This window comes from Netta rufina (genome assembly GCF_964035555.1).
Source record: "Netta rufina genome assembly, chromosome: 10".
In the NCBI taxonomy this organism is placed as follows: domain Eukaryota; kingdom Metazoa; phylum Chordata; class Aves; order Anseriformes; family Anatidae; genus Netta; species Netta rufina.
In genome coordinates, this window is record NC_140133.1 from 23,062,505 (window position 1) to 23,086,461 (window position 23,957).

Consider the following 23,957-nt stretch of genomic DNA (forward strand, 5'->3'; position numbering starts at 1 on the left):
ATTTATCTTTGATTTGGGTGTGTATTTAAAACAGAACAGGGACTCATAGTGGGACAATAAGATACAGAGTTCTAGTTAGGCCATAGCTCTTCCACTTTGAATTTGTGCTTTCATCTATTCCAAGATTAACTTCCCATGTAGAAAAGCTCTTAGAGGCTCTGTACTTTGCCTAGGCATTTCTTGTAAAAGCTACAACAAGGGTGAGGACAGAATGAGGAATAGTAAAGCCACTGTTTTCCTATAACAGGAAAAATTCAGTATAAACAACAAGGAATAGCTATCGGCTATACTGTTTGCATCTCACTGTTTGCCGCTATTCTGGCTTATCAAAAGGCCAGAGGAACCCTCAGAGGACAGCCTGGCTTTCTAATAAAGTTTTAGCTGACATACAGCCTGCCAGTCTTGGGACGTCAATACGCATGCCTCATGCTTGAAATGAGAAATCCTGTCACAAAACTGAACATAGTAGGCAGGTCCTAAAACCCTCCCTGTTATATAAATAGGCACCAGATTTGTCAGTTTTGCCAAGAATGAAGGAACCTTACCTCTTTTCTTCAATTCCATATAGCAGCTGTCACAAACTTTGGCTGCTTGATCTTTGAGGTACTTCAGAGGGTACTTGTTTCTTGAACAATTTCGACATACAATCTGTTCCGGAAAGGATAGATGCATTTAAATATATTTTTAATTGGACATATGCACATACAGAAAAAATCCTTCGAGTTGTTTGGGAGAGGAAGATGAATAGTGGAGCACATTTGACTCTGCTACAGCAGTGTCAATCCTGGTAAGCCTACTGATTGAACTGTGATTGCTGTAGATTTACACTGTTGTAAGCTAAGCAGAACTGATCACAGAATTTAGTTGCACACCATTGCTATGCTTATCTCTGCAAGAACTTACACCTTTCCCCCTATCAAAGCACAGAAAAGCCACTTTAATATTACTCTTGTTTTCATAGTTTTGTTAGTAACATTATTTTCTGAAGCAAGTTTGCATGTTCCCACTACCCCTGTCTACGTACTGACTGATTTTTCTCCGTGAATTTGGGGGGAAAAATATTTTTTCATACTAGCAGAAATTAAAAATTAAAAATAATAATTAAAAAAGACACAACATACTGAGACTAAAAGAGAACCTTGGTTCAAAACTGGACTGTAAATTTGTATGTATAAACAAATCTTGAGTCAGCTAAAGGAGTGATAAAGGAACTAGAACACTGGGAAGCCTATAGATCCTCATGGCTGTAGGGCAAACGGCAGCAGCTCATCAGTGGAGCATAGAGAAAGCTTTCCCTTTGGTTACTGACCAAACCATTCCCTGTCACTGAATTTCATCACTTTTTTTTGGAAGATAATTTTAGTAGCTGTTATTAGGGGCAGGACATGGATTTTTGACTGCTCTGGTCCATACCTTTAATCTGTATTTTTAGTGTATTGCTTCATTGTCTCTAGTTCTAGCTGTGGATCAGATACAACAGCTGGACTCAGCAACAGTTACCATATAAGCTTTCAACTACCAGCCTTTGGGAATTAATTTGCCTCTCAAGGGGAGGTTGCTGTTGTTCCTACTAGTCATTAGAAACCTAATTACCTAATCTAACAGGGCACTAACAGGTTCTGTGGGAAGCCAAATTCTGGTCTTGATGTTGCTACAAGTTTGTAGAAATTACACCAGTGTCAGCCAGTGTCTTAGAAGTGTGAATACAGCCTCCCTGAGGAGCTGTACATCTCTTACCTTCCCACAGGCGTGGCAATGATGTCGCCTCAAAGTGAGGGTAAAATCACAGCCACAGTTCATGCACATCATGACATGGGACACAGGTACCAAAGTAGGAGGCCTCTCACCCACGGTTATTCCAAGCTTCTCCCGTAGCTTAAAATCCAACAAGAATGAATTAAGAAGCATCCACACTTCTGAAGTACAAAGTGACTTCCCTCATACAGTTTTTTCATTGCAGTCCACCTGCTACAATCCCCATTTTTTCTAATTCTCGATGCACATTGAGATAGAGGTGCTTCAGCACTGAAAGTCTATGGCCAATCAGTGCATGGTGCTGTGAAAGCCAGCCACAACAGGTAAGAATCAATGTAGATCTGTTGTTACTGGTCAGGCACTGGCAATCTTCCACATCAGACAAAGATCTTATTCATTGTATATGCAAATTGTGGGTAAGAACATGAGTTAAACCCATCTTTTTATTAGCAGTTTTTGAAATAGCATCGCTAAAAAGCTCCATAGTTTTCAGCTGAAGAGAGGTTGAGCTCATTATTTCATTACACCTTGGAGCAGTTTTATCACTGGGGAAGAGATAGGACAGAAAACGGTAAAAACTTGTTTCTTTTCCAAAGCAAATTGTGATGTGCACAAAGAGGAATTTATCCCCACACAATCCAAATATCTGTAAGCAGCTTTAGAAAATGTATTCACTATTCCTATTGCATTGGAATGCACCAGGCTGCTGTTGTGCAAGTGCCTATGCCTGTGCTCCAAGCCCATGGAGCCATGGTCGATATGAAACCGAACCTAATTTAATAAGCCACTGCTGATATGCAGGTGTTACTTCTGGTTCAGCACAGAAATATTTGGGGTACCACTTTCAGTTCACAACACTGTAGTGTTTGCACAGGTAGTGCACGGTCTTGTGCCTTTGAAGGGCTGTTTGCTAGGAAGGTTTGCTATGAGGAAAATAGACTCCTGCAAGCAAATAGGATGCAATTCCTCCAAATTTCTTCTTGTGCACATTCAGATTTACATCAGAAGTAGAGATGTAAAAGAAATTACTTTTCCATGTCTTGAAAAAGGCTTTGATTTTGCTATGCAATAGAATTTCTAATTTTTATTGTTAAAAATTTGAAAGCAAATTAACTTCAGGGCAGCAAGATTTTTTTTTTTTATTTAGTAAAATCAAAGGGTTCTGCTTAACCTAAAATAGAATTTTTACTTTTGTCAAGCACATTCTTTGGCTTCATAACTGAGAGCAGTACAATTGAAATCAACAAGAAAGTAACCATATACATCAATTGTGCAGGTTCAGTTAGAATATTGCTGGTGAGGTTTGCATTGGCAGTGGCTTTATTTGTATAATATTAGTATAGCTAATGGATAGTTTTGTTTTCTTACATCTACAGAGTTAGTACCTGTTTTTTGATCATCCGAGATAGTTACTGTTTAGGACCAAATTTTGCTCGTCTTCCTCCATGAGAACTCATATTTAAGCAAAGACCACAGAATACAGAGTGTGATTAACATTTCAGGTGGCCTCTCAAACCACGAACTGTGGTATGAGATTTGTTATTTAGGCTTGACATACCAATTTAAATGAAAACAGTAAGAATGTCCTGCCCTAGGAACTCTGCATTTTATAACCCTCCTCCTTCTCTTTCCTCCTTTCCACTCCCTCTCCCTCTGTGTGTGTTCCCACTGCCCTCCCACTTCCCCTTCAAGCACTGAAAGATTTGGCTTCCTCTTACCTCAACGTTACTGTGGAAGGTGGAAGTATTGTGAGCTTTGTAGTCATCAGGGATGTGCCTGCTGATGCAGCTGTACCAGTCATCCCTTTCCGAGCAAGAGCTGTGGAATGAAATACAGCAAAGCAGTCAATGCACAAAGCACATCAGGAACCAAAACAAGCGGTTTCTGGATCTGAGGAGAAAATCTTCACTTTATGAATGTATGATTTTACCCACTCATGCGTTGGAACAGTTGTTTTCAACCAGGAACAAAACTGACTGTTGTATTTATTCAGCTGGGTGATTAGTGTAGATCAATGGTTATGACTGTGACCAAGAAGGAAATCAGTGCTCAGAAATGTTTTTCAAAGTAGTTTCTGACTTTTCTATAAGCTGGTCAATCCTAGATCACATTAGACTACAAAATGTTTCTTCTGCCATGTCTGCCCTAGCTATTAGGCACTCTAAAGCATGTAGTGTCGCCATGGGTTGCTCAGAATAAGTGTGTTTGTGCTCATCTCTACAGCATTTCCTCTAGTTGCAGTTATGCGTGGAGGCTAGTAGTTCTCCGAACTGGCCTCTAGATGCCCCCTTTGCACTGGACAGAACAGGGAGTACTTTGTGCTTCCCTGTCAGTACAGCAGCCCCAGAAAAGCAGCACGCTCTAAATGCCCAAATGCGTTTTTTCTTCTAGGACCATTAGCTGGTCCTGCATATGTTAGCTGGCTTTCATGTTGTGACTTCAAACTGTGTGCATAATGTCCATCTGCAATTGTGAACAGCTCTAGCTGTTTTCAGAATCAATCAAAGGAGAGGATGCAGCTCAATGTGTTGTTCTCCCTTCCCTACATCATACCAGGTACTCATGTTAAAGCTATCCACTAGAGTTCCTTTTAAAACTAAGCACTGGCATCGTTGCCAGCTGCTGTTCATCTGTGATTTCCATACACCATGCTCAGGAAGGCCACCAAACAAGACATCTAAGGACAATTTGTCCAATTTGTCTTTTGTGGTCTTAAAAAAAAGGGTGGGGGGGGAGTGGAAGAGACGAAGTGCCCGAGTTAATCAGTGATCCCTGACTTGGCATTCCTCTGCACCCTGAACATAAGCCCTCATCTGTTAAAAACACCAGCAGTCATTCAGTTTACTAATAAGAGAAACTGAATGGGATGGGATTTTGTCACAGTGCTACCCACTGTTGCTCTGAATTAGTCTCACAGGGTGGTACACTGACTGCTTTCTCCTAGTGCTCTGTTGTTTTATAAGGGCACCAGATGGTTGCCTCTGTGTCCAAAAGGAATATTTTTGACATGTAAGTAAAGGTGTAACAGCAGTATCAGCCTTCTCTATAAAAGTTCTGTGCCCAGATCTATCACCTGCTCACTGCAAGCCCAGAACATGGCTTTTTGGGTGAGCAAGCCATTTTCAGTGCAAGATGTGAAGACTTTACAGCACCACCTTCTCATACAGCCGTGCCAACTTTTTTGCCTTTAGCTCCTGGCGATGATGTATTTCCTCAATGCACATTCACCTTGTCTCACGCAAATTTAAAAGCACTGAGGTTTTTTGATAAGCAACAACTGGCCTTCAGTGCAGGCCTGCAACACCCCAGTTTGAACAATAAAAGACACAGTTTTTAAGGATGCTTGAAGCCTTCTGGTACTTGTTTTGGCTAAGCACAGACTTCATATATATGAACATAAAAGGACCACATAAGCAGAGCATCCCATGCTGCTTCCTGGGGATGCCAGCTTCAGTTGGTCTGGATAAAAGGGGCATACAGCAGTTACTTCCCCTCTGCAATACAGAAGTACCATACACTTGCTTTTTTAACTGTCAGCAGGTGATTCAGAAGTACTGTGTGTATATTTTGAAGATTGTGATGAGTGTGCAGATCTAAGAAAATCTCAGATGTTTTCTCATGTGCTGGCTGTAAAAGGAAACAGGCAAAGACTTTGACAGATATCTAAGCACTGTCCAAAGATGGCAGATCTTCCTAGAAATATAAGAGTTCCAAAATCTGATTCTGAGTAAGAGAGTGTCTCTCTGTATACCTATTAAACTGTGTAGTTTAGGGAAGTCTGCTGTGTTTCCAGCCATGCTGTAGCTGGAGACTGATGGTGAGGAAACTGGTACTTGAAGTTTTGAAGACTTTTTAATTTGGAAGAATTAATTTTAATAACGTTGCTAGGATGCTATGTCTTTTATAGTAAACTACACCTGAAAATCAGTCCAGCTCTAAGTAAATTTGCAGGATAATTTTGGACTAGAAGCATGAAATAACACAGTACATTGCAATCTTGTGATCAGAAACCAACCTACAATCTCTTTTTACCATTATTTTTTAATCCCAGGATAGAGATCCTGACTTTCAGTTGCAGTCAGTACTAGCACTACACAAACTCATTAGTGAAATTCCTTTTGTTAGAAAGACCCATGAGATTGCCAATGAAGTTCAATTTTGTCTTTGTCATTTAAGGATTATTAAGTGCTTTTACGTCCATTGCATGGTGTTACCTATTTACAATTCTCCAGCAATTTTGCAACACTGGTTTTATGAGCTAAAAAGTATAATTGTGAAAGGGAAGTATAACATGCTTATGGTGTTACAAGGAAAGAGTGTGAGAGGTCAATGGAAAATCCTCAGGCTTCTTAGTAAGATTTTATTCTCTTTCCTCTCTCTTTAAAATGTTTTCAAAAGCTAAGTTCTAATCATTACTCATTATATGAGTCAAATTAGCTACAGTTTATGAGGTTTGCATTTATATCTTCATTGTGTAATCAAGCGCTCAGCCATTGTCTGTCACAATAGCACAGACTGAAACCAAGTTAGAAGAGAATGAGAGACTAGTTAAGGCTTAAATATTGGTTAGGTTAATCTAGAGATACAACTAGAATGTAAAACCTTTTGCCATGGCAGTCTGGGGACAGTACCTTGCTGACAGTGTCAGGCAATATTCATCATATTCAATCTTCAGGACGTTTTGGGCTTTTTCTGTCACAGGGCGGCTGACCTAGAAACAAATGCCATGAACATAAAGGTGGAGTTAAACTGTCTATAACACTGTACAACTCTCAATGCAAAGGGATCTTTGAAGTCCCAACCATCTGTTTCATACTTCAATGCAAAGAAATGGGCTGGTAGGGTTTTCTGCGTATTCTGTTTCTGGTTTAATGGGGAATGCTTTCTGTTTCAATATGGTGGTGGTGCAAAAGGGAAAAAGAAAATCATTTAATCCAACTTGAAAGGTAAGGATAAAATATCAGTCAGGGTAGAATTTTAATATGACAAGCTTAGGAGATATTTAGTCTGAGAAGTGTCAGAGCATTTTGGGAAGAAGCCGTGACTGTTCCGGGAATGAGTGGAAATAATTTTCTTCCTGACAGGTAGATCATATACAGAGCAGTGCTTTAGATCGGTGAATGCCTGCCTGGAGCCAGGCTCTTTAAGAACAAAAAATACTTAAAATCTACAGCTCAGATAAAATTCCCCGTCATGTAGTGTATTAGTCATCTACTAACAGCAACAGGCACTTAAGAGAAACATAGCTTCACGGTACTGGAACTATTATGCTAATGACTCAGTGTTTCAAATGTACTAACAAGTACCTGTTCTGCAATTCCTTACTTAGTGGTGGTACTTTTTGGCAATTCTTATGTCAGATGGGAATTCATAGTTAATTTTAGACTATGATGTCTGTAGGGTGATTAGCCTGCCACCTTTTCATAAAACCCTAATACACCTTGTATCATTCTGCTGAAATTCATAATTAGTAATTCACGTCTTGCTTGTTTCCTAGAGCACCAAGCTCCTGACTTGCCACTTGAAGTCTTCTTTCATAAAAATACAACTTGGCATATTGGCCATAGAATAGTTAGGAAGGTTCCTGGTGGGAGGTATGTAATGGTCAGCTAGGTCAGAGCCAAAAACCACTCCAGCCCAAAATCTCCTGTTGCACAGGTACCAGTACCACCTGATGCTTAGGGAAAGACCGTAAGAACAGGATAATTGTGTCCAGTTTCTGCAATCTGCAGTTAAGGAACTTACTGAACAAGAGATTATCTCTGTATCATTGCATGTAATAGCACCCAATACACCATTTCCTCATGAAGTTTTAGAATCCAATAACATTTCTGATGAAGACAGTCAAAGGTCACATAAAAACCAGGCAAATGAAAGCTTATATAAATTCTAAGTGGCATGAGTTTAAAATCTGGTAGCCTAAGCCCTAGTTAATGTGTTGTAGGGAACAACTGTGCATTGTCTGGAGACATGAGGAGGGGAATGGACCAAATAGGATAATAAATCTTTTCTGTCTCCAGTTTCATGATCGGATAGTAAATCTGATCTTGGCTTGCATTATTCATTGCAAGCCTGAGTAAGGCTGTCATACTAAGCCACAACCTTACAGTTAATGTTATGTTTGTATTATTTTTCCTTCTATCTCCTGGAAGAGGCAATGAATGGAATCCTCTGATAGCAGGTCGACTCCTTCTCTCCCCTTGCCATGAACTGGAAATGAGACATAAACCAGCAAAGTACTAACAGCTCACTGTATAACTTTGATTCCAGCCTATAATACAGATAAGGCATTACCTTCATGCCTGACACAGCCAATGTGTTTTTCAGTCGGTATTTGCCATCCTTCTGGGGATATGTGTACAGCAGAACATCATTCATCTACATGAAGAGAAAGACAAAATCAGTAATCTGCAATATGGTTTGCAGGCCTGACCATTACTTGTGGGGGGGATACCTAGAACAAGCAGTAACTCGATGAACTGTCAGGATTGTTGCTACAGACAAGCCCAAGCTGCATAGCTTAGGTCAAGACCTGCATTTACAGAGAGCTCTGGGGAGTCTGGATCCAGGACTTTGATTCCTTCCCATTTTTGAAGTTGCTAATGGCTAAGTAAGCAGATATTCAGCCCCCTTCTTATTCAGCTTGGGTAAAACAGGTTCTTGTTTTAAGGGCAATGCTGTGTTCAAGTTGGGAAGACAGGCTGTACTTATTACCTGGCAATACCAACTAACTGCCCGGGATGCTGCTGCTCTGACTCTGCCCCCCCGACAGCGAAGCTGTGGTGGGTAGGGCTGGGCTTCATGGACTTCTGTTTTCAGGGCAAAAAGGAAGTGGAGGTAGGAAAGTTGCCAAGGTCTAGAAGAATGACTCAGGGAGGAACGGTTTGGATATTTGAGAGAAGTAACCAGACTTCTCTGCTAGCAGAATTCTCCCAGACACACAACAGCATTGCTGGGTCCAAGGGCCACAGCAGAGACCATGGGATAGCAGAATTAGAAACATTTTTTTTTTAATTTTATGAGGAAAAAAACATCTGTAACTCAACACCCCAAATTTCTCCTTAGTTCTCACAGTTCTTGGCATGTTTATCAGACAGCTTCATACAGAATAGGATCAGATCTTCTCTTCTGTTTGCCTATCTTAATAGACATTATTGCAGCCTTTTGCCTCTGTGCCAGCAAACAAATAATTGAAACAGTGGAACTGGACCTGGCAGGTCTTTGCTGGCCTTTCCTTCCCATACTACCAGAAGGAAAAACTGTGTCAGTGGGCCTCAACATTGCTAAGGTAATGCTTACATGCTTGCATTCTCTGCTTTACTTGAACGAGCAGATCATATTCTGTTGTTTTCTTTCTCTGACATCAATACCAATATGCATAAGTTGCAAGGCATAGGTAATAGTGTGATGACACAACGTGTCTTAAATGCAGAAATTCTGAAGAGAAGTTAAAAAGTAAACAGAAACCAGCTTCACTTGGATTCCTCTGTGACAAGGACATTTTAATGTAGCCAATTGGATGCTAATAATACTGCATTTTGGAAGGAAAACTATAATAAAGGGAGAGGCTAAAAAGAAGGGAGAAAACTAAAGAATCATTGAAAAATGAACACAGGATTCCCCCTTGTCTTGTGTTGGCAGCCTGTCCATCCAGGTTGTGAACATAGAATCATAGAATCATAGAATATCCTGAGTTGGAAGGGACCCTTAAGGATCATCAAGTCCAACTCTTGACACCGCATGACCTATTTATGTAGAATACATGTCATTTTTTTTTTAAATTGGCAATAAAATAACATATCCTTTAGGACTGGAATTGTCAGGGTCTTGCTATTACTGCCCAACTGCCTAAAACAGTTGTTGTGAGGTTTTCATTCACTTGCTTGTCTGAAAAAAATGGAAGTAGAGCCTTATGGATGTTTTCTTAATAGATCATACTTCAGCTTTCTTACAGAGCAGTTATAGTGGTTAAAGAAAAATGATATGGGATATATCTTTATCACCTTGAAGTTAACAGCAAAATTGTTGCCTTTGTTAGAGGGTCACGAGCTAACTCATGGGTAACAGTTCATTAAGAAGCAAATCAAGTTTCTGTGCATTAGCTGCACATCTTTAAAATGAACATTGCCACTAATGTGGGGCAAAATATATTGGAGTGACTTTCTCTAAAGCATCTTACTTCAAATTTTACTCTTTTAAAAATTGAATTGGTTTTAATGAGTAAGATCAACCAATATTGTTGTGGAAAATTATGAAATATTTCATTCTAACATTTTAAAAAGGAAGTTTTATTTTTTGATTCAAATAGTGTTTCTTTTTGTTTAGGATTTTATATCAGTTAAAATTAAAGGATGATAAGTGAAAGGATTATATAGGCATCCCTAAGATTAAATAAACTATTTGATTTTCATCTATTATACATTGCTTAGTGGAGGAAAAAAAAAAAAAAGAGAGAGAGAGAGAGATTTGGTTCTCCATTATTTTTAGCAAAAAGACTCCCAAGCTTCCAAGCTTTCCTTCACTGACCACTCTAGGGTTCAGTTCTCTGTGGCCTTCTAGTAAGTTATAATTGATGCAGAATTTAAAGCTCTTTTAATATAACACTTTTAAACTGAGGGTATTAAAACATACTATCAAGTCAGAAAGGACATCTCAGACTCTAGTCTCCATCTAGTCTGAAGTGGAGTATTTACTCCTTTGCAACAAAACAATAGAATTTCCTTAGAACAGGGTGACAAATGGCTTGTCACTGTATTTTTATGCCATTTGCTTAGTGCTCCATAATTTACCTTCCCTGCTAACATTAGTCCAACCAGCTCAGTGACACCTGCACAGTACTGACCACGTGATGATTCCTAGTTTAATTACAGCTATCCATAAACAGAAAACTCATCGCAACCTGCTGAACACTGAGCATCTATGAGGCTAAGCTAGCAAAACCTGAGCAAATGTAAACCTCACTGTAAAGCAGTTGTAGGTGCCAGTACTTGAGGCTTGTTTCAAACCACAAGAAAAGGTAACTAATTATGAGCACTAAGCCCAAGAAAGTGAAATCCTAAGAGAGATCTTTAGGATTCTGGTGTAATGTGCTACTGGGTTTCTTGGACAGAAAACTCCATTTAACTTATTTATTTAAAAAGTTATGTGTTTCTTTACAAAGCAACTCATCCTTTTATTACTGTTGATTAAGAAAGAAACCTTGATGCCTACCATTGTCATGGCAGCTCAAATCAATATCCCAAGATTTTATTAAACATTAGTGATGACTTTGTTTTATAATTGCCCAGCAGAGGCTTTTTACCTCCTTCTGCTTTTTTTGCCCAGTATATAAAGGTAGGCTGTGATTCTAATTGCGATCCCACCAGCCACAGCTTGTCACAATGAAATTATGACAAATATTTCAAAGCTTGCTAGGCAAAGCACACAGATTTTCATGAAGAAAGGGTTTACACTCGCTGCTGTTTCCTTTGCCATGTCTACACTGGAGACCTGAGCGGTGGCTACAAGAATGGTATACACAGAACTAGCTTGAGTACCTGGGGCTCATGCATCCTTCTGCTTCGTGCTGCACACTGTTCCCTGTGAGGAATGTGATATAATCCAATCTTGTAGCCCCTCAGGAATCTGTGGCGAAAGAGCTTGACTGCCACAACCCCCAAGTACTTCCCATTAGTTTTTGGGTTTTACACACTTTGTCTTTGCCAAAAAAGTTTTGGAACAGCTGGGATTCCCAAACTGTATACATATTGCTACAGGAGCAAACACTCCTATTCTACACTACCACATGCATACACAGTCCACAAAACATAACACAGAGAAAGAGGGATATTTCTGCTCTTTCCTTTTTTCTCTTACTACTTTTTTTTTTTTTTTTTTTCTCCCTCTTTTTATAATTCCCTCTGTTGTAATGGGAACCCAGTAGAATTAGATGTCAGACCAAATTGTCTAATTTATGGTGTTCAAATTTAATGATCCAAACAAGCTTATGCCATGCTGAATGGCTGGTGCCTGTATGTAGTGCACTCTGTGTCTAAAAACTCCTACCATGTTTGTTTTTTTTCTGAATATTTTAAAGGATAGTTCCTTGTGAACCCTGTGCTGTTTGATTTAAGTGTTAAACATCCTCTGAGTGTCAGTGGAGCAGCCTGAACATGTGGTGGGGCTGCATTTTCCAGGCTCTGACCCAGGAACCTCCCCTATACTCCAGCCCTGCTGGCTAGCCCATTAGACAATCTCCCATTTGATAGCAGCTTCCCACACCCCATTTGCAGCACAAGTTGTCTTTGTAGAGGAATTCTTGGAAGGGTGAGATAAGAGACAGTGTCTGAGTTGCAAAGTTCTGTGGTTGGGGGGCAGTCAGGGGCCTGCCAGCATCAGCAGCCCCATACTGCACTGCAAAGAGGCCCCAACATCCTTGTAAACAGAGACTGGACTCAGGAAACAGGCGCCCAGCAAAGCTCACCAAACATCCTGCCAGGAAACACCACATTCAACAATATCATCAGCCTGCACAAAACAGTCAGCTCAAGTAAACTTGTGATACACATGGTGTACACCTCAAAAGCCCCTAAACACATGTGCTACACATTCATGCATATAGGACCTGTGCACAGATCTACAATTCTTACATACTCAGAGCACAAGTGTGCATACCACCAAAGCACAACCTGAATGCAAAGGCCAAAGAAGAGTTTGGCACACACACAATTTTTATGGTACATTCTAACTACAACTTTAGTTGGATGGGCTCATCTCCTGAGATGTTTACGGACTAAATTCTCAGACTTATCCTTCAATGTATACTCTTCTGATGAAATTTTCTCCTGGTCTTGGGCTTGACTCAGCTATAGACAAAGTTCATTACAAAGAACTTCAAAAACGGTGTTAATGTAAAAATGTTTTGGATAGATAAGGTAAACACTTATTTCATCTAAACCAAACCACACCTGTACGTACTCACATCTGATAATCGTTTGGAGTGGCAACTGAAGCATCATAAAATATATATATATATATATATATATATAAAATTAAAAACAACAACAACAACAAACCAATCAGTGTGAATGGTTTTTGATAAATACATCAGGGTAAATTCATCTCCTACCCATATTTTACCATGTCTTCAAAGGATTTAGGTACGGTCCTTATAATATGAAGGAGTTAAACAAATGTAGATTTTAAGAGACAATATTTAGAGGGTTATTCTAGTCTTGAGGGTTTGTGTTTGTTTTTCTTTCCCTTGGACATCTGAATCGAGATAGAACATGGGTTAGGCTAGATGTGCTGCCAAAGGGAAGGGTATGTTCATGCGTATCTTAGCTGTTACAAAAAGGTGTCAGCAGTGATGGATGGTGGGGGCCTTAAGACTGATGTAGCAAAGGTGCTACATGCAAAGATAGAATATGTTGGTAGAGTTGTGCAGTAGTTATCTTAATGTATTCATAGACTGAATAGTCCATTAAACACTTGAGTGGTGGTGGCATAACAGATACTTCACAGTATTAGGAGATAATGCAAAACCTTTCAGATGTTAATGTAGGAATTACCACATTCCACACTGGTTCTGTTTCCTACATTTTCACCATCCTGCTCGTGTACAAGTAGAAAATGTTAATAAGAAGAAAAAAAATAAGAATTAATGGCAAAATGTATACCTTCTATAATAAACCTCTCACAATGATCCCTGGGTGAAATGCTGTCAGCACTTACAGAGGCCACAGCAAGTATGTATTCCAGACATGTAACCCCCTTATTTTAAAATGAAGTCTGCAAACAAGTACTTTGATGTTAATTCCAGCAGTAAGGCTCAGTACTTTATGTTGCTTTTCCAGGAAGGAGATTCTAAAATCTCTACACTTATACAGAATTTTTCAAACATTAACAGGTAAGCATCACAAATCCTATGACAGGCAAATATTATTTTCCCCTTCATATAGATAAAAGCATAAAAATAACTGTGATTATACAATAAGCTACCTGCAAAGTTGAGAACAATGCTCAGGAGCATGGAGTCTCAATGTAGTGTATACAGCCCAATGTAGTGTATAAAGTAAAAGAGAAAGCATGGGTGTTAACAGCAGATCTCCCAAATGGTGGGTTTTCATCTCTCTTGATTTGTGAATACTTAAAATCTTCCAGTAACTGATAACTGGTTAATTTTTCTTAACTATCTTAGAAGAATTGCAAACCCTCATCGAAAACTGCTGCTTCAATCAACAGAGATCTGGAGATGTGTGTTCAGAGGGACTATACCCAGGTGGTGCACACAATTATCAGGTTATTTACAAAGACATGGACATCAGGAGCTAAAACCCAGCCATAGAGCTTCAAGGATACCAAACTCACCCAAAGACAGCTTTCCTAAATTTTACCGGTAGTGTTCTCTATTGTTTCTGGTAAGACCTCCTAAGGCTTTAGAGGTAGATTTTTAAGTATGAGGCTTAATTGTTGAAAGTATTCCTCCCAAGCACCTTGGAAACCTGCACTCTCCTTTGCAGAATTATGGCCTAGTAGTCAAGGCTGAATGGAGCTGTGGTACAAATGGAGGGCTGCACAGCACTTACTCTTATATGCAGGGCCAATGAGTACATGTGTGAAAGAGGCTACAGTCTTCTGTGTCTTTTTAGCAACAGAAACCCACTTACCACATCACTGCTTACAGTTAAATGACTCGCAGCCCTGAAATCTCTTCTCTGGTTTACAGCTGTGTAAGCACAGGAGAAGATATGAAAGAGATAGTAAAAATGTGAAAGAAATCCTACCAAGAACAAATGCCGAGGGTGCTTGTTTTTCCCAGAGACTTTCATCAGTGTTCCCTCTTTTACAAAGACCTAAAGGGAAAAAAACAAAAACAAAACAAACAAACAAAAAACACTTGTAATCCTGAGACTGCATTCTGAAACTTACTGAGAAAAGAGAACATTCCTCATGTAGAAGGAGGCACTCTTAACTGCTTTCATCAGCATAGTAACAGATGGATACCTCAACATCTGCTTCTAGCCTGACTTTATGGCTTGCATTTGTATCAGTACTGAATGGCTTGGAAACCCATGTGTCAGACACCAGGCAGTACTCAGCCCACTGCGTCTGCACCATGGACTGCAAGGAGACTGTCACAGATTTCAAAAGTAACATATAAAGGGCTTCAGAAAAGAACTCATTCTCTGATTATGAAAAATAGACAAACCAAAAAGAAATGCTGAAACCTTTTCACATCCATACTATGCCTACACTAAACCTGTGTATGTTTGCAAGCATAATACCTTGTCTGTCCATATTGTTACTATGTATGTAAACAGGACTGTACATGTAACCAGCTAAAACAACGTACTCAAACTTAATTTCAATAACATTTGAAAAGGTCTAAAATAATTAAAGCAGCAGTGGATTTACAGACATCTACTCTTTTCTAATGGAGAGCAGGATCTGGTGTAATTTTCTACTCTAGAATTGCACTGAGGTTTGCAGAATTTATTAATTCACTACTTGGCAAGGACAAGTGAGGATACTGATGTTGGAGAAAAAATAAGAGGATCACTGCAATGTTTGGTTGATGAGGATTCACATACTAAGAGTATGCATGCCTTGAAAATTTCTTCATGAGTTTTGTTAAGGACAGTAGTGGGATGAAGGGGAATTTAGGGTTGCAGAACTCTAGAAAGAAATCTTTTCAAGTGTAGAGGCAGGTTGGGCCTGAGGAAACTGGAAAGGTTTGAAAGAAAGGAGGATAAATTTGTATTTGATGTGAATGGCAAGACACAGCTATATAATTTCCCACTTTCTGTTCATGCGCTGCTTAAAAGTGATGTCTTGCATTAAAAGTTGCAAGTTTAGGCTGGAAATTAGGAGATTTCTTCTCAGAAAGAGCAGTCAGGCATTGGAATGGGTTGCCCAGGGAGGTGGTGGAGTCACCATCCCTGGGGGTGTTCAAAGAAAGGTTGGACCTGGTGCTTAGAGATGTGGTTTAGTGGGTGACATTGGTGGTAGGGGGATGGTTGGACCAGATGATATTGGAGGTCTTTTCCAACCTTAATGATTCTGTGATTCTATGAAAAGAACAATTGCAGAATGGTAAGAATAGAAAACTGAAAATAGGTAATTTCCCCTGATTTAGGGATCTAACCTACCCCAAAAAATTTGAGCCTTTCCAGGCTGTAAGGAATTTCTGCTCGTACTTCAAACCTTTCAACAAGAATATGTAAGAAGGAAAACAGCAGCTCCTCCAAAACACACTACATGGGGTGACTGAGGACAGATGGAGTGAAAAATCAAATGGCCGTTCTGTGTAAAAACGGCTAATGCTAATGCCTGTCTTTGCAAGTGCAAGGCTCTCAACATGCAGTGCTCCTGAACAGTACCAGAGCGATGGCTTTTTACATAAACCAGTGCTACAACTCTTATCACAGCGGGTCAGTAAACAACACCTGTAGATGTCTGAAATCTGGCCATCCACAGAGGCAGAGATAAAGCTGGCCAGAAACAATGTCCTTATCAGCATAGGTCTGCCTGCAGTACTCACCCTTCCTGGCTGGAGGAGGCCCCTCTGCCCCCTCACACTGTACTCAATGTGTACCAGCTTCTGCAGGTTTTCCTAAGAGAGAGAAACAACATTTAGGAGACCACATGGTGATTGCTTTTAGAAAAGCAGGCAAACCTTCCCTCAACCCTCCTCACCATTTTATTTCTCAAACGCATTAAAGTAATATTACTGAACTGGGTTTCAGAGAGAATTGAGCTCATGGAATTTAGGTGCACAAAGTCTTCTTCCAGCCTCATAGGTTTTATGAAACCTCATCACCTGCATTCACATCTGCTTGGCCTTCTACACTCCTGTCATTTTTGATACTTCTTTAACACTTCCTCTGTACCTCAGTTCACTTTCAAAAGAGCCTGCTTACTCCATGCAGTATTTATACTTAGGTCTCTTTGCTGACTTTCTTTCTCTTGGAACCAGTAAACTGGAAACAGAGACAAAGTATAATATCTGCTCCAAAGGCTTGTTCATTAGTGGCATGACATAGATAATCCAAAGCATGATTTGATACAAGAAGATCATTGCTAGGATTATCTGGAGGTTTATATTCTGTGCTAACAGATTACTGACTTTGCACTATGGAATCTGGAAGTTAACTAGTAAGCAGTTGCACCTCTTTTTTGATACTTTGCAAAGATCAGGAAGCCCATTATCAAACTCTGATGCTACTAACTGCCTACTTGACTTGAGAGCACAGACAGTGGGCACTGGCATGTGGCATGAATTTATCTATAAAGATGGTAAATAAATTTAATCTAACTAAGCTTCTGCTCTCATAAAAAGATGGTATTGGATAGAAGAGGGGTCTGTATCTGTGAAATATTGTTAGTCTTTTCAAATCTCCTTCCACTTAGTAGTTAATGCTGCTAAAACCCAAGCTTGTACATAGGATTCAGCCGTGGTTTTAACTAGTCCAGAAAGTAGAATGGGCTGCACAGCAGCAATCACTAGAATATGTCTAAAAGTTATGTCTCTTTTGTCCGAGTTAGCCATTGTGTCCTAAGTCCTCAGTTACATACAAAGAAAAACTACAAACTAAGGACCACATTTTATATACCTTCATCACCTGGAAGCCCTTGACAACTGTTTTCTGCTATGGCAGATAATAGTTTCTTTACCTGTGCTCCATTGACTGTCCTTAAGCTATCCCTGGGCTTAGTTAGACTCTATAGATTGAACAATGTAATCAAGGATATATCTACCTGATTGATACAAATCAGTGGTGCCTATAGAATCAGCTAATTAAGAAAGCTATCAGAGATAACAGAAGGAGCATGTCCATATCAGCATGATGGTCTGTCAAGGCTGGATTTCATCTATCAATTAATGTAGCTATCTCAGCTTGCTTTTTGAGATAAGCCTGAAATACCTGTGTATGTTACTGCTCTGAAGAAATATTGCACTTGTTAAACATGATATTAGGTTCAGTAACCACATACCAAACACACTGAAACACCTACAAGCCTCGAGTAACTCAGGGCTGCATTGTGACCATGCAATATAACTGACAGTTGATGCACTTTCAGCCATCAAGTATCTCTTTTGCAGTGCAGAAACTAACAAATGGAATTTTTTAGGTCACTTCAGAAATAATATAGGCTAGCAAAATGGAAACTATATATAAACTAATAGCACAGGAAACACCAGGGATCATAAGACAGCTGAAATTTGCAAAAGAAGATTGCAAAGGTCCCATAACTAAAGGGTACTTTAGCCCTTGCAAAACTTGTCAAATTGACAGCTTCCATAATGGAGCCCCATTCTTCATAGAATCTCTTGGGTTGGAAAGGACCTTAAAGATCATCTAATTCCAAACCCCCTTCCATGGGCAGGGACACCTCCCACCACACCAGGTTGCTCAAAGCCCCAGCCAGCCTGGCCTTGGACACTTCCAGGGATGGGGCATCCACAGCTCCTCTGGGCAGCCTATGCCAGTGCCTCAGAAACTGATTAAAGAATTTCTTCCTAATATGTAATCTTAGTCTACTCTCTCTTAGTTTAAAGCTGTTGCCCCTTGTCCTATCACCACATGAAATGACAAAGAGCTCATCCCCAGCTTTCCTGCAGCTCCCTTCAGGTACTGTAAGGCCACTGTAAGGTCTCCCTGTAGCCTTTTCTTCTCCAGGTTGAACAACACCAACTTCCTCAGCCTGTCTTCAAAGGAGAGGTGCTCCAGCATCTTAATCATCTTTGTGGTCCTCCTTTTGATTCATTCTAATAGCTCCATGTTCTTCTTGTGCTGGGGGCCCTGGAGCTGAACGCAGTGCTCCTGGTGAGTCTCACAAGAGCAGAGTAGAGGGACAGAATCCTCTCCCTTGCCCTGATGGCCATGCTGCTTTTGATGCAGCCCAGGGTATGGTTGGCTTTCTGGGCTACAAGTGTGCATTGCTGCCTCATGTTGAGCTCATCCACCAACATCCCCAGGTCCTTCTCCTCAGGGCTGCTTTCAATCCATTCTCCAAGCAGTCCGTATTTGTGCTTGGGATTGCCCCAACCCAGATGCAGGACCTTGCACGTGCCCTTGTTTGAATCTCATTAAGTTCATACAGGCCAACCTCTCAAGCCTGTCCAGGGTCCTCTATGTGGCATCCCTTCCCTCACAGGTTGGTGTTGTCAGCAAACTTGCTGAGGACACTCAACCCCACCTCATATCCAGAAAAAGTAGTGTCTTCTTGTGAGTACACTCCTGGTAAGTGTTCGTAGTACTCAGTGGGGTTTCTACAAGAGTGAGGGGAGAACTCAGTTGCTGCAGATCAAACACACCACAGCTTCTCTTAGGACTTCTGGTAGGGGTGCCTGTAATAATGCTGACTTTTGCAATATAGACACATGTTCACCAGGAAATGGACAGAGATGTATCAGACTCATTTCCTGTAGGAAGTCAAATGATCATCACACATGAAGGACTGTGATTTATCTGGAAATGTAAGAAGCTGAGGAGGACATAGTTTTCTTATGGCTCCCTAAAAAAACTCTTTATATAGTTTTCTTCATTTTGCTCAAAACTCCGATCATTCTCCTTTCAAATACCCTTCACAAGCAATGATTCAAAAATGAAGACAAAGCTCCACCCACTTAGTACTGAAGATGTGGGGTGACTGAAATCCTTCTCTAAACAGCTTAGCAGCGGACTGCAACTTCCATGAGGCAAGGAATATATTTTCATTGTGTCTATGAAGGGTCTCTGTATCCCAAAGAAATTCACCAGCTGTTAATAGCAACAATGATTTACAATTCTCAGCATCTCAGGGCCTCTAACAGGTTGTAGAAGTTCAGAGAGCAATGCAAACCCTGTTTAGTTCAAGTAGTGAATGTCTCCTAGAGTTACAGATATACTTAGTACTATGTGGTGATGATATGCCTTATGCCTCTGTTTATATATCTATGAATTGCAAATAATATTTTTCTACTTGATAAAAATGCTATGGAGATAGCTAATATAACAAAGTATCTGAAAATCCTGGGTTAATAATTCCGAGGGGAAAAAATGCTGTAGTGTTATTACAAAGCAAAAAAGCTAATAATGAATCTTTGATATTCTGCAGAAAACATAGATAATAATTCAGTGTTCTTGTCAGATTTTTGGACTGTAGTTTGATGAGTTAATAAATGGCAGCAGAAATCTTCCTCTTTCCAGGTACATGTCAAATCTAAATTATTACTTAGAACATCAGCTGGGTATATGCCAAGTTATTAATGTATCTATATTGACTGACACTGTTCAGTTTGCTCTGTAATTAGAGTCATTTTTTAAATTCTTTGCATTTTTGAAAATCTGAGAGAAAGAACAGAATTGCTGGTTATGGATTTTATGTATGGTATATTAATTCAGGAGGACAATTTCCAATTTAACAGAATACTGAATTTTGATTCTCGTGAACAGGCCTCTTCACAAAACCTGCAGCATTCACACAGATGGGAAAAAAGGAAATTTTATTTCATCTCTTCTAGGCCATAGCTTCAAAAAGAGCAGATGTGCTCTGATGATATGATAAAAATGAAGTGTAAAAATCAATGTGGAATGTGTGATGAATTTTTTCCAACACAGTCATTATTAATAGCAATTATTAATAAAGTCTATTGCATCTGTAAAACTCAGAGGATATAGTGATGTTCTTCAAATGAAAGCATATAATCATTGCACAGTAATGCAACACAGTAAATGTAAGTCTATCCCTCAAAATATGGAAGAGCTACAAGCTAACCACCACCACTTCAAATGAAGCTATATGTTCCTTAGCCATAGACATCAGAGAATCTCTATTTGCCCCTTTGACAGCTTTTGCTTACTACCAAATTTCATTCCTGCATGGCTTGTGAGGTGCCTAGAACAGAAGTAGGGAACAGAATTTAGGTGAAATCCAAAATTGGGATATTTGGTTTAAATCAAAGACCATGGTACAGCAAAAACAGAATTCAAACTTTCATGACCATTTTCGCCAGTAATATAACTCCAATATAACTTCAATGCAATATGCAATGGATATCTGATCTTGACCACTTATGTAGACATGCAACTTCAGAAAAAATATTCATACAAATCTTCCATGTATTTGAATAAAATCTAAAGAAGCTGAGGTGTCAGAAAAAGATGTGGAACTGATAGGAACTGAGTTCTTGCATTTCTTAGCCTCCAATATGGGTGTCCCTTAAAGCTCTGAGATTACTGTGGAAACTTGTCCTGAGATCTCAGTTTTATGATGAACTATTTGTTATATTGGTACAAATAATTATGTATTTATTAATGGAAAGTACAATTGTAAATTCTTTCCCTGAGGAGATAGAAAATCAAATCCGTTGAATCCTTTGCTCAGTAAGTGCATGGTTTCAGAGTCAATCTGTAAAGTGACCAGATTACGTTTCTTCTTATGTTAAAATTTAAGCTTGTTAGACCACATCCACCCTGTAATCTATGTGTGTTCATTTGACTTGGTAACAGTGTCGTGTTTATATAGTAACTAACTATTCATTATTGTCGAACATCTTGGAAACAGTCTGTATAAAACATCATTTCCATGCATCTTGCTTTTCTGCTATGCTTCTTTCTCTCTCCTTTCCTTCTTCACCATTTTGTTCGGCTGTAATGCAACTACCATTTCATCTGCAAAAATTTCTTTGCCAACTTTTGTCCCCATCCTACCTACCATAATGGCTGATGACAAAATAGTTTGTACTGAGAGCTAAAGTGTCTTTAAATAAACTTGAGAGTAAATTACCAAAGAGATCAAGAGTAGCTAAAAGTTTACACTTATCAAAGGTGTTCATGCTGCCTGCTTGCTGAAGCAGAGAGTGTGCTGCTTTGCTTACACATGGCTCGTATTTGGAACTTTTCCATAGCAATCAGGGGAAGAAGTGCTGTCTTTAAAGGACGGCTTGGAAGGTTTTGGATTGTCACGGAACCACATTAACACAGCAATTGGGCTGATGTTACTGTGTGAAAGGGAAACGTGTTCTGAGCTAGATGCAGCAGGACAGTGTGGGGTGAAGCCTGAAACAGAAAAGTGGAAATGGACTTAATGGACTTAAACCAAATCAGTAGGTCCAAGCTTTTTTGAAGTTTGCATTGAGTGATAACGTAGATCTGAAAAGAAATCTACTAGTTGGGCTTCATGTTGATCTGTGGTAATTTTGCCAAAGACTTCAGGAGAAGCAGGTTCAGAACCTTGATCTCAATTTCTAGCTATCAGAAGGGAAAAGAGGCAGATCCATGAAGACAGGTTTCCCTACTCAGGAAATAAAAAATAGCTTTAACTACAACTTATCTCTTTCTGATATAAATAATACAAGATTTTATTTTTTTCCCTGTCTCTGGCCACGAGGATATCATCACTGAACTTGGTACTCTAAAACAGACTGTGAACACATGGGCTGCATTTATGACCTTGGCACACATATCAGAGACACGGATTTTAAACCTGCACAGCAGGGATGTTCAGATGTGAGCAAAAGTTGACGTTCTTGGCTCTTGGGTTCATCTGCTGCAAGCAGATGCCTCTACTTCTCTGAACAGAGCATGAAAACTTCAGTTTTAAAAGTTGAAGAGCACGCTGGATTTTGAGACTCTTTCATTTTTACCTCCTGAGCTGCTGCAAAGAACATCCTTCATCAAGTTGACCTACTAAATTTTTACCATGTCACACAGTCTGAATTCATTGCCTCACCCAGTGCCTTCATTCCCCATACAGAAGACAAAGGCATTAATGGAAACACGCTGAGCCAGAAGTGCTGGTATGTGGTTATGGTGGCCCCTAGCATATGTCTTTCCCTATCAGTTCCTGTGCATTCATTCTTTCACCTTTAAAATCCTACCTGAAAACAAATTCTTACTAAGGTGGGTTGATATTTCATTGCATTTCTTTCCCTTGTTCACATTAACGCTTATGTGTTTTTCATCTTTGTCCCTTTGCTTTTGTGTTTTGGTGTCTGCGTGATTATTAACTACCCTCTCTCTGCTCAGTAAATGAAATAATTAAGTGACTTGACTGCCAACTGTAATTAACCATAGGAAAGGGTGTTTGCAAAGCTGGAGACCTTTAATTTAGCAAAGGCACAACAAAATCCCAATACAGGATGTTAGAGTCAGAAATGTAGGTACTTTTCACTAACTACTTCAGGTGGATGCTAGGTCTGTGCAACTGAAGTTGAAGGTCTGCAAACATTAACCTCAACCTCAGGAGAGAATTTAGCTGCAGGTGTGGGTGGCTAGTGTAACAAAATGAAAGACACTGCCTTTAGTTATGATATCATCTGGATGTCCACCAAGTTAGATTCCTCTGGAAGTTAGATTCCTCTGGATTCTTCTGCATCCCATGTCTGGCAATCTCTGTGCTGCCTCTATGCCTCCTAACACTGCTTATTACTAATGTCAGTAGCAAAACTCTTGTCATCTTACCTAAAGATCAGACCTAGATCCTTGGAAACAAATAGTCATAAGACTAGCTATGTGCAGGCTATCTTTGCCTGTAAATTAGGACTCTAATGTCATGTGAGAGGCATTAGTAAGTCACAGTGACCTTATTGGAACTGTTAATTTCTTTGGTGAACTATATAACTTATTTAGATATCTATATCTAAATTTAGATATGAGCTGTAACCTATGAAAGTCTTAGACAGTCTATTTGACTGAACATTTGCAAGACTATAAGCCCAGACCAATTCTTCTGAAGTAAAATAGGATTCCAGAATGGTAGAAAACTTACATACATGAGCTCAGAATGTATCTTTGACAGCACATTTTTGATGTCTTCAGCATTTCATATCTAAAACCATCCCGGACTAGTAATAGAACCATGAAAATTCCCGTCTCTCACTTCATTGCACCATATGCCATTTTGGAAATCCTAAGAGGAAGAAAAACTTTGTGCTGCTTCCTACAGTGACTTACATCTTGTACAGCTGCACTAAAGGGCATAGACCTGCTCCATATCTGCAGTGCTCTAAGCCAGACCTATATAAACTTGAGATTTCACCCTGGAGGAGGTTTCAGAATTTATCAGATACAGATACATTTCATCAGATGTGCAGAAAAAACACTATTGATTAGGAGAGAGTGCATCATGATAGGACTCACCCCTTGGAGCATGCTCTCGTTGGCTCGGTCTGTGATTTCAGAAACAATGAACAAGGCAGCTGAGGGGTGAAGCAAAGCAAAGACCACAAATCATAT

At 39.6% G+C, this 23,957-nt stretch overlaps 1 protein-coding gene and 1 long non-coding RNA gene across 3 annotated transcripts in view; one reads left to right on the forward strand and one right to left on the reverse strand.

Annotated features, from left to right (window-relative positions):
- The window catches only part of LOC311212967, a 74,319-nt gene that overhangs the window by 13,460 nt on the left and 36,902 nt on the right, over positions 1-23,957 (forward strand). The gene's annotated exons all lie outside the window — the stretch shown is intronic.
- Positions 1-23,957, reverse strand: part of FGD5 (FYVE, RhoGEF and PH domain containing 5) — a 102,465-nt gene that overhangs the window by 8,960 nt on the left and 69,548 nt on the right. Inside the window, exons 10-17 of one of the 2 annotated variants that reach the window (XM_084292698.1) lie at positions 23,862-23,920; positions 16,277-16,348; positions 14,520-14,588; positions 8,050-8,133; positions 6,387-6,466; positions 3,474-3,573; positions 1,738-1,875; positions 546-648 (exon numbers count right to left, since the gene is read on the reverse strand). In XM_084292698.1, the coding sequence (XP_084148824.1) occupies positions 546-648; positions 1,738-1,875; positions 3,474-3,573; positions 6,387-6,466; positions 8,050-8,133; positions 14,520-14,588; positions 16,277-16,348; positions 23,862-23,920 (705 nt within the window). The remainder of the gene's footprint in view (positions 1-545; positions 649-1,737; positions 1,876-3,473; positions 3,574-6,386; positions 6,467-8,049; positions 8,134-14,519; positions 14,589-16,276; positions 16,349-23,861; positions 23,921-23,957) is intronic. The other variant, XM_084292699.1, reaches the window with a different exon arrangement.